A 12,047-nucleotide genomic window follows, 5' to 3' on the forward strand; every position below is an offset into this window, starting at 1 on the left:
ACTAATGACAGCATCCATCCTTTGCATATTCTGCACAGCCCTCTGGATCAATTGTAATGGTTCAGCATGCTTCTAGTCAATAAGCAGCTCTCCTTAGCTACCCAAAACTCTGCGGCCAAGTAATTCTAGTCAGAGAAAATAAGATCAGATACACTGTTTGTTCTGTAGACTCATAGTGAGAAAATCCACAACGACACAGAAAATCCAGAAAACAAAAACATTTAATGCATATTTATAAAAGACCTGAATATGTTGATATTCCTTATGCAGACCCTAAGGGTGGTGAGCACCAACCAAGAGAAAGTAAACTAAAGTAGTAAATCACTAAGAGAGAAGGAAATCACTGTCTTCCATTAAAGAGTACTGAACTAAAGGAGTAAATTAGAAAATGAATTAATTTTTCATTTACTCTTGAAGTACTTATTTACTCCGTAACTGGTGGAGAGCACTATCAATGAGCACACTACTGCATTAGCAGCTTCAGGAGGAAATGAGGCCAAAACTTACTCGTAAGTTAGAAAGTAAGGTGTGTTCTTTGGTTTCTGTGTGTTAAATATCAAATCCTATGGATTACCTGCACTATGAAGAATATATGGAGATGGAGGAAGAGGTAGCATTCCAAATATGATGGTTTTAATGGGGAGAACACACACATTTGCGATGTACAACGACAATGGTTTTCATGAGCAGTTTCGTTTTGTGAGGAATCTTTTGAGTCAATGCTTGGTATGCTGGAGCCGTTAGTTTAGTTGTGATCTTCAGTCCTGAGACTGGTTTGATGCAGCTCTCCATGCTACTCTATCCTTGTACAAGCTTCATCTCCCAGTACCTGGAGCCGTTATTGCAGCATAATTTTGACAGGAACTGTGCTTTGTCTTCTAAGCTGCAAATTCTCTGTGGACTGTGAATCTTTTGCGCTGGTACTTATCAAATCACAGCAGGGGATCTCATTAACATCCAACATACTACTTCTGAAAGAGCTTTTAACAGTGCAATAAAGAGTTTAACTGCATTAAAGCCAATGTTTGTGTCCATGCCACAGATCCAAGACAATATATCAAAGAACAAAAGTGAATTCTATCGAACCGGTGGATTTCCGAATGTCATAGGAGTCATAGATGGTGTACAGATACCTGTACATTGTCCTTCGGGAGCAAAAGCAGAACTATACAGAAATTGCAAGAATTCGTTTTCCATTAAAATGTACAAATTGTCTGTGATTCCAATATGAAAACTTTGAATGTAGTAAGCTGCTGGCCAGGTTCCATGCATGATTCCCGCATTTGGGGCAATAGTAGAGTTGCAGCAGAATTTGAAAATGGACAATATGATGGGTTGCTTTTTGGGGATAGTGGATATGCTCTATCCAAACAACTTATGACTCCCATGTTTTGACCACACACAGGAATCAAAGGGCACTGCATTAGAGCCCATATTGTTGCCAGATGTGCAACAGAGCGTACATTTGGTGTTTGGAAGAAAAATTCTCAAACTCTCATTAAAACAATGTGATATATATGAAACAAGTGTGGGAATATTATTGTGGCTGCTGCAGTTCTGCACAACCTTGGAGTAAAAGTTGGAGATGTGTTTCACCCTGATGTTGTGGAGGTGAATGACACTGACCAACATTCATTTTAGCCATAAGCAGATGCTGCAGGCCAAGGTATCAGAAGGTTTGTTCTACTTAATTGCTTTAATTACAATTGTATTTAATTTGTTAGTAAAATAACAAGTTAGTATAGAGACTTTCCCTTCTTAAATGAATGAATAAGCACTGGATTGTTACTACTGCTGTAAAAGGTGACCCATTTTATTTATGATTAATTTATAGCCATGTTTCTCTATTATGTTTCGATTATTTCTAAGAAAAACAAGATGTCTACTTTCATAATCTTGCTAAATACAAATAAATATTAGAATGTAGAAAAATTAAATATACTGATGCTGAATCATAAACACGAATACTATGTAATGTGAAACAAGAACATATTAACCACTGGAAAAAATATCCAGAAAATAAAATTTGTTTTATACATATAAAACATATTCATACTCATTTACAAAAACCTAAATTTCTTGAGCACATTGCCTGAAGAATCAGTATCTACCGTTTGCTCCATTTCATTAATGAATTTATTCATAACTTCCATTTTAAGGTTATGCTCTTCTTTCGTGATTTTTCTTTGTCTTTCAAGTAACAACATTTTTGCATTATATTCCTCTCATATTAAACACATTTTTAATGAATGAAGTTCATCTGCTTCTTCCAACAACTCCCTGTTCTTCACTACAATTGCATGTTCTCTGCCTTTTTTTTCATTATTGTGTCTTCTGACGAGCTCCCACCAGAGAATGCAAGCCGAGGTTCATGACTACAGGATAAAGTTTCACATTCAGCAGTTTCGTCGCTATCTTCTGAGTACTTTTCATCATCGACGTTGCTAGAAATGATCACACTGTATTCAGTTGTGTCACTATCATTAACTCCAGCTAGGTCCTCAAAAACCTGTGGGAGTGTATCAATATCCATTTGGCTTATATCATCTATCTCCAGCTCGGCTACTCCACTGCCAGTTTGGAATTGTTCTTGATTACATTCAGGTTTCATTTCCTTTTCTTTCACTTTCATTTCTTTCCACATTACTTTAAGCTGCCCTTGTGATCTTATGTGTAAGAGCTTCTGCATTGTATTCAATGTGTCTTTTTCACAAGCATCTGTTTACCTTTTTAGCATGCTGACATCATGCTTTTTAAATTCAATAGTAGTTATGCACTTATTCATTATTTCAGCAGACTGCTCTTTTTCACTTTCTGTTTCCCTCCCCCCCCCCCCCCCCCCCTTAACACTTAAATTGTCCTGGGCTACCTCCAGGTTGCTGTTAGCTCATATCTCAAGCGGCAAAAATATTGTATATGGCGTCGCTTGAATAACACGTCCCCCCACCCCCAACAATGTACAGTGGTAGTTGTAGATGGTGGGGTTAAGGACTGAATAATATATTCATCCATTAACAGCATGTTTATTTTTCATAATACACCAATCTTATCATTAATGCAATAGCATTTAGCATTTTTGAATTTTAATAACCCTTTATAGATAGAATTGTCAAAAGATGATGCAATAATGTCTGCCGAGAATCAATATTTTCTGAGAGAAAACAAAATGCACATGCCAGCAGTGTGCAGAAATGACTTACTTCTTTAGTAAAAATGTGTTACTACTATAGTTATAACTAAAGAAGTAAACAGAAATTGAGCTCTCCAACAGTTACTATATTACTACAGATGTAATTTACTAACGTAGTCCAGACTAAAGACGTAAGAGTTACTAAAAGAGTAATTTATACTAGTCTGATGCTCACCACCCTAAGTCAAATGGTGCTCAAGAATGTGAAAAAAGTAAAACATTTCATAGATATTTCATTTAAATATTAATTAAAAAGCTTACCACAAGCAGTTAAACATATATACTTTAATGATCACACTGCTCCAACAAAGATGTGTCAAAGTCATTTGTCTTGTAGAATTTATGTTATGTGATGTGGTCAATAGAAAGTTCAAGTGGTTCTGCTAAGAAATTCATCACTTGAATAGAAGAGTTGGTTCCCAATAAATCCTTCAGGCTCCATTTTAAGAGCATGCTTTATTGGTTGCTAAGTTTTATGATCGCTGGTGGGAAACTGAAATTATAGGTTTCTAAATAATGGACAACTTTCTGGGAAAAAGCGAATGAATTTAAGTCCTTATAAAGAGAGTTCTTATTCTTGGCATTGATGCCATGAATTGAACTGTTGTTTTGAAAGAGAGTTAGGTTATTGATCTCTCTCTCTCTCTCTCTCGGTGTGTGTGTGTGTGTGTGTGTGTGTGTGTGTGTGTGTGTGTGTGTGTGTGCGTGCGTGTCACCCATACACACATATGTGCATAAATATGTAATGTGTACTCTAGCACATTAAAAGATTTGTCTGCACCCCCCCCCCCCCCCTCCTGCCCCCAAGGTTCTCCGTTATGATGCAACATGCAATAGAGGATCACTTTGGGAACTTCGAAATTGTCATCCAATACACGAAAACTTGTCTAATGAGGCATTTCTCCAAATGCCCTATCAATATGAAATCTTTGTCAACACAATTTCCCTCACCAGTTCACTTTTATTTTGATTGTCACAGTATCATACAGATCATAATTTGATATTTACACTCAAAGCCAACAGAACATACTTGATACGAGAGTACTGCAGAGAGGCAAAGAATAGAAGCAGACCATAAAAACTATCTTCATTTTAGATACATGTGTAAAACTAGTTACGAGTACCTTCATTATTTTTTACACGGGTACATGTCATAAGAGACTTTTGGAATGCATTAGTTTTTTGTTCTTTGTGTGGAGCTCCAAATGAGTTTGTGTAATATATATCAATAAAAATGGAAGCTTCCTATATAGAATAGAAAAAAAATAGTGGAAAGGCTTCGGTGTGGAGAGCAAAAAAATACTGAATTTATGGAGTGAGACCCCACTAGGGCTAAGTTCTCTAAGTTAAGTTAAGCTTATAGAAACAGGGGTTAAGAAATGGACTTCACTATTTTTCTGAATTTTTATTTATCACACTTCATCTTGTGAACAGCTCAATATCAGGGGCCATAATGCTGATAAGTGATTATAAGCTGAACTTGCTAACAATACAGGCTTCAATCACAAGAAAAATAGAATTTCTAATGGTCGCAACTGCATTAAGAGTAGTTGTATAAGAGTAATGTCTCAAACTTCTATTTTATGAGGACTGACTGTCAGAAACTGGGAGACTTCTATTTCAAGTTTCTTCTATGCTCCAGTTGCTCACTTACATGTATCAAAATTTATACTACATTATTTAACTATATCAAAAGAAAATTCAGTCAAGAAAACTAACAAAATTATGAGGCAGTGCTTACCTGCAGGAGCAGAAATATGTAGTACTGCTGAAACACTTCTTATCACTCAGAACTAATAGTTCCTTCCTCGGGGAAGAGAGAGGGATAGGTTGTAGAAGGCTGAAAAGGAAGGGCAGGTCAATCAGACCACCTGCAGTGAGAATAAGGATAGGCAGAGCTGAAGCTTCATCTGTCTCCTTCCAGAGGAAGGCACTATTAGTACCAAAACTAGGAAGTGTGTCACATTTATGTATGTCTACTGGCAGTAATTAATTTTTTACAAGGACTAATGAGGCCCACCACATTAAATCGGTTAATTCTTCAAATCAGTCATTCTCAGATTACTTTCAGCTTCCATAAAAGAATAAAATAAAGTACTACTGCCACCAATAATTCTAGTTTTATCTGATGTTTGGGTCATTACCTTGAAATAATTAACGACCTTTAAAGGTCGGCAGTGCTCCAAGGCACAATTTGAGCCTTTCACTTTCAATATTTGCAATATCTCTTTTAACTCCGTAACATCATAGAATCTAACAGTACTTGCAATGTGTGAAATGGAAGCAGAATCATCGTCTGGGCCTGAAACATTGTGAAATTCATACATACATTGGAACTGGTATCTGAACTTAAAAAAGCACGGCCAATCATGAAGAATGTAAACATACCTTCAGATATGACAATTCGGAATCCATTTTTACTTATAAATGGACTTGATACAACTATTTCACCAGATGCAGTATCAAAAGAATGCTCTAAAGATGTAAATATATTCCACAGTTCTGGACCTAGCAAACTAAGAAATACAGTATTTAATGTTAGTTTTGTTGGGAAATGGCAATACAAACAAAAAAATATTTAAAAAGAAAGCAAACAAATATTCTTATTAACTTGCAGAAAAATAAATATTGGTTGTTCATTAAGCATTCAAGTACTAATACAAGGATGTATTAGCAAGACTTGTAAATTTCTATTCAATAATGGGAAATTTTGCTCAGCAGCATGCTCACTAGTAGCTACGATTCTTGTTAACAGTGTCGTAAATTTCACTCTCAATAACTGCCTTGGATGGTCACCAAACATGATATTAGTAATTGAAGATTGGGTGAAACTGGAACGAGAAAGTTCAGAAATTATCAACATCTTGCAGAACATATGTTGGAAAGATGTATGGGGCTCTCCAGGAGGTGTGGGTGCATAGCAATAAGCAGGAACACTAGGATTAGCAATAGGGATGGCGGTTATCAGTGACACTACTGGTTTTCAGTTATATAGGTTTCTTCCAATGCCAGTTTAACCAGATTATTAAAACTGCACAAAATAACCAGTTTCTGAAATAAGTGTTTTTCAGTTTCTTATTTCTATTATTTCATATATTAAATGTAGAAATCACAGAAATATTCAAACATTATGACTTAAAGATACATAGAATCAAAATATTAAATTAAACAGGCTAATAAAAGAAAAGTTAGTCTGTCCACCGTTCCCTGCTTTTCTCGAAAAGTGATAAGCGGCTGACTACTACAAAAAATCACCTATTGATTCTAATTTTTTAAAATTCTACTCAAAAATCATGTTGTAATTCTGGACCACTCACTATCTGGACAAAGTCAGTGCTAAGGAGTGAAAATTGAGTTTGAAGGCTCTGTTTTTCATGTTAATATGCCCGTTTTCAAGAGCAACAAGCAGATAAAGGCATATGAGTTTCATTCGAATGAAACCTGGTCAGTGCGTCTGCCTTTGCCTTACACGTAAGGTGGCACCAAGTAACTGGGGGAATAGAGCCTGACACGTCGCACCGTTTGATGTAGCATAGCGACAGTGTGGTTTCACGCTGAAGAGAAGGAACACAAGTTATTGTCCACTACCAAACATGCAGGCAAGTCAACAGGAACAACGAAGAGTGATTCGATTTTTGGTGGCACAGGGAGTTGGAGACCATGAAATGTACCAACGGATGAAGGCTGTGTACAGTGAGTACAGTCTGGGTTGTTCAAGTGTTGTGGATTGGCGCAAACGATTCTTTGAGGGGCACAAGCCACTGGAAGACGATGCTCATACTAGACAGGCTCATTGTGTCATCACACCGTAAATGGTTGTGGAAGTGAATGCTTTAGTCTTGGACAACCGCAGAATCACCATGGATGAGACCCATCGGTTACTGGGTATTAGCAAGGGCAACGTCACATGGACAACGAAGTGTGTGACTGGGTCCAGGCCTGGATCCGACAGCAGCTTACTAACTTTTTCAAGGATGAAATCAACCGTTGAGTATCGCAATGGGATAAATGTGCTAACAGTTTTGGCGGCTATTTTTGAGTGTGTGTACTGTGTATAACTACATTTTTGAGTCAATAAAATCATTACCCTTTTTACTAGTGACTGGGATTCATTTGAATGCCTCTTCTATTATATAGACACAAGCAGCAGATCAGCTGCTTTCTATTTTCATTGCAAACTATGAATGAACTGCTAAATGTTACGATTCTCCTTATATTATATCACAAGTTTGTTGTGGTTCCTCCCATTTTAATCTTTTAAAGCAAATGGGGCATTGTACTTCACTAATACCACACTTTGAAAAAATTCCAGACTAGGAATGGTGCCATTCTCTAACACAGTTGATGACCGACTGTCATATAAACCAGATGTGGCAAGTCTTGCACACAGCATGTACATGCATCCCATGCAAAAGGTCACTCCACATGGTATCAGGTACATTATTGTCTCAGCAATGCTGTACCAATTCTTATGCCATGTGTTTGTTCCTTGTTTCTGCCGGCATTGTTATTAAAATCCATAGCTTCCCCATTTTCCATAATAATGCAATATTTCAAAGCAATGCTAATTTTACAAATAAAAATTACTCATTCCTTGAAAAAGGTTTATTTAAAATGAAACATTTCAGTACATCTGCTATGAGTAACTGATATTTTTACCTGGTTATTAGTAAAAAAAATACCGAAAAATACTGGTTATTCTGAACCAAAACCGGTCAGTTTTTACCCTACCTAGTTAGCAACTGCCAAAATTAATCATATTATCAGGAGTAACTGACTACGGCGACTCAGATTAATAATCAGATGTTTCTGGTGGCCCAACAGTCTTTCAAAATAATACTGAATGTATTTTATCAGAAAACTGCCTTAAACAACTAGCCTGAGGTACCCATATGAAAGAAATACTTTACAACTTTTGGCTACAGCCTTTTTGCTTTCTTCTTGGGGGTGCTTTCTTCTTGGGGGTGTCACCAATGAGAAAGAGTTTAGCAAACATAATATTACTATTCAAGAAGGTGAATTGGTATGTACTAAAAATAACATATAGATGCACTAAAATGCCAGAAATATTCATTAAAATCATGGAAATTTACAAATAAACATGGTGAATACGTATCAAAAATGTGTCAACCATGCATTTTAAATTAACATACCAGTATGAAAAGGGCACCCCTTACTGACTTAAACACTTTTTTAGCTTTTTCTAACATCATCTGTAGTAAGTACTCCTTTTTAACAGGTATTAGTTATATTTGGTGCAAAATGTTACTAGATATGTTTTCAAATTCACTGAAATATATGCCTCTTTTGTCCATAAAAACATTTCCCTAGTTTGAAAACGTCCTCTCCACTTCATATGACAGGAGGCATTAAAAGCGCAACACAACAATGTAACTAGCACAATATTCCTATAAATGTTTCTCTGAATTGCTATCGAGTACCAAGGTGACACAGCATATACAATGTAAGGTCAAAATATTTGCCTCTGTCTGCCAAAACATTGAGTTTCCAATGTCACTATGATGTTGCTCCTTGTAATGAAAGCATATAATTCCGTAAAATACCTGCCAGTCATTTGATTAATAATGCTAACCTGCAGAAGTGTGACTGGATGTATACAAGCTGATTCTGAATTCTTGCTTTCCCTCAAACTTTAATGGGAACATGGATGGGTTTGAGGCATGCAAAATACTTGTAAATGTTGTAGGAAAGTTCTTGTAGAATGTAATTATTTTAGGATTAGAGGAGACCATTGACTGAAAAGCTGAACCATTGTGCTGTCGATAAGCACATACAAAAGAAGGAAAACATGCTAGTTTTCAGTTATCCTTTGATGAGATAGAGTAAAACACACAAACACAACACACACACACACACACACACACACACACACACACACACACACACACACACACACACACAAAAAAAATCCTTTCGTCTTTCCCCTCCTTCCCTCTTTCCTGACGAGGCAACCGTTGGTTGCGAAAGCTAGAATTTTGTGTGTATGTTTGTGTGTCTATCGACCTGCCAGCGCTTTTGTTTGGTAAGTCTCATCATCTTTCTTTTTAGATATATTTTTCCCACGTGGAAGTTTCCCTCTATATATATATATATATATATATGGGTTTTTAGATATATATATATATATATATATATATATATATATATATATATATCTAAAAACAAAGTAGATGTGACTTACCAAATGAAAGTGCTGGCAGGTCGACAGACACACACCTGCCAGCACTTTCATTTGGTAAGTCACATCTACTTTGTTTTTAGATATATTTTTCCTTCGTGGAATGTTTCCTTCTATTATAACTATATATATATATATATATATATATATATATATATACACACACAAACGAACACAAACATACACACAAAATTCAAGCTTTCGCAACAAACTGTTGCCTCATCAGGAAAGAGGGAAGGAGAGGGAAAGACGAAAGGGTGTGGGTTTTAAGGGAGAGGGTAAGGAGTCATTCCAGTCCCGGGAGCGGAAAGACTTACCTTAGGGGGAAAAAAGGACAGGTATACACTCGCACACACACACATATCCATCCACACATATACAGACACAAGCAGCTTGTGTCTGTATATGTGTGGATGGATATGTGTGTGTGTGCGAGTGTATACCTGTCCTTTTTTCCCCCTAAGGTAAGTCTTTCCGCTCCCGGGACTGGAATGCCTCCTTACCCTCTCCCTTAAAACCCACATCCTTTCGTCTTTCCCTCTCCTTCCCTCTTTCCTGATGAGGCAACAGTTTGTTGCGAAAGCTTGAATTTTGGTGTGTATGTTTGTGTTCGTTTGTGTGTCTGTCGACCTGCCAGCACTTTCATTTGGTAAGTCACATCATCTTTGTTTTTAGGTATATATATATATATATATATATATATATATATATATATACCCACAACTTCTTCACTTTTGAAGGCCAGACATACCAACAATTAAAGGGAACAGCCATGGGTACCAGGATGGCCCCCTCGTACGCCAACCTATTCATGGGTCGCTTAGAGGAAGCCTTCTTGGTTACCCAGGCCTGCCAACCCAAAGTTTGGTACAGATTTATTGATGACATTTTCATGATCTGGACTCACAGTGAAGAAGAACTCCAGAATTTCCTCTCCAACCTCAACTCCTTTGGTTCCATCAGATTCACCTGGTCCTACTCTAAATCCCATGCCACTTTCCTTGACGTTGACCTCCACCTGTCCAATGGCCAGCTTCACACGTCCGTCCACATCAAACCCACCAACAAGCAACAGTACCTCCATTATGACAGCTGCCACCCATTCCACATCAAACGGTCCCTTCCCTACAGCCTAGGTCTTCGTGGCAAACGAATCTGCTCCAGTCCGGAATCCTTGAACCATTACACCAACAACCTGAGAACAGCTTTTGCATCCCGTAACTACCCTCCCGACCTGGTACAGAAGCAAATAACCAGAGCCACTTCCTCATCTCCTCAAACCCGGAACCTTCCACAGAACCACCCCAAAAGTGCCCCATTTGTGACAGGATACTTTCCGGGACTGGATCAGATTCTGAATGTGGCTCTCCAGCAGGGATACGACTTCCTCAAATCCTGCCCTGAAATGAGATCCATCCTTCATGAAATCCTCCCCACTCCACCAAGAGTGTCTTTCCGCCGTCCACCTAACCTTCGTAACCTCTTAGTTCATCCCTATGAAATCCCCAAACCACCTTTCCTACCCTCTGGCTCCTACCCCTGTAACCGCCCCCGGTGTAAAACCTGTCCCATGCACCCTCCCACCACCACCTATTCCAGTCCTGTAACCTGGAAGGTGTACACGATCAAAGGCAGAGCCACGTGTGAAAGCACCCACGTGATTTACCAACTGACCTGCCTACACTGTGAAGCGTTCTATGTGGGAATGACCAGCAACAAACTGTCCATTCGCATGAATGGACACAGGCAGACAGTGTTTGTTGGTAATGAGGACCACCCTGTGGCCTTGGTGCACGGCCAGCACATCTTGGCACAGTGTTACACCGTCCGGGTTATCTGGATACTTCCCACTAACACCAACCTGTCAGAACTCCGAAGATGGGAACTTGCCCTTCAGCATATCCTCTCTTCTCGCTATCCGCCAGGCCTCAATCTCCGCTAATTTCTAATTTCAATCTGCCGCCGCTCATACCTCACCTGTCTTTCAACATCATCTTTGCCTCTGTACTTCCGTCCCGACTGACATCTCTGCCCAAACTCTTTGCCTTTACAAATGTCTGCTTGTGTCTGTGTATAGGTGGATGGATATGTGTGTGTGTGCGAGTGTATACCTGTCCTTTTTTCCCCCTAAGGTAAGTCTTTCCGCTCCCGGGATTGGAATGACTCCTTACCCTCTCCCTTAAAACCCATATCCTTTTGTCTTTCCTTCTCCTTCCATCTTTCCTGACGAGGCAACCGTTGGTTGCGAAAGCTAGAATTTTGTGTGTATGTTTGTGTTTGTTTGTGTGTCTATCGACCTGCCAGCGCTTTTGTTTGGTAAGTCTCATCATCTTTCTTTTTAAATATATTTTTCCCACGTGGAATGTTTCCCTCTATTATATATATATATGAATATAATAGAGGGAAACATTCCACATGGGAAAAATATATTTAAAAAGAAAGATGATGAGACTTACCAAACAAAAGCGCTGGCAGGTCGATAGACCACAAACAAACACAAACATACACACAAAATCTAGCTTTCGCAACCAACGGTTGCCTCGTCAGGAAAGAGGGAAGGAGAAGGAAAGACAAAAGGATATGGGTTTTAAGGGAGAGGGTAAGGAGTCATTCCAATCCCGGGAGCGGAAAGACTTACCTTAGGGGGAAAAAAGGGGG

At 38.4% G+C, this 12,047-nt stretch overlaps 1 protein-coding gene across 2 annotated transcripts in view; it reads right to left on the reverse strand.

Moving 5' to 3' along the window:
- LOC126187922 (PMS1 protein homolog 1-like) overlaps positions 1-12,047 on the reverse strand; it is a 119,116-nt gene that overhangs the window by 8,210 nt on the left and 98,859 nt on the right. Inside the window, exons 11-13 of one of the 2 annotated variants that reach the window (XM_049929284.1) lie at positions 5,579-5,706; positions 5,335-5,492; positions 4,932-5,030 (exon numbers count right to left, since the gene is read on the reverse strand). In XM_049929284.1, coding sequence (XP_049785241.1) covers positions 4,974-5,030; positions 5,335-5,492; positions 5,579-5,706 — 343 coding nt within the window. In that variant the 3' untranslated portion in view covers positions 4,932-4,973. The remainder of the gene's footprint in view (positions 1-4,931; positions 5,031-5,334; positions 5,493-5,578; positions 5,707-12,047) is intronic. The other variant, XM_049929283.1, reaches the window with a different exon arrangement.

The sequence above is a fragment of the Schistocerca cancellata genome, chromosome 5, assembly GCF_023864275.1.
Source record: "Schistocerca cancellata isolate TAMUIC-IGC-003103 chromosome 5, iqSchCanc2.1, whole genome shotgun sequence".
NCBI lineage: Eukaryota > Metazoa > Arthropoda > Insecta > Orthoptera > Acrididae > Schistocerca > Schistocerca cancellata.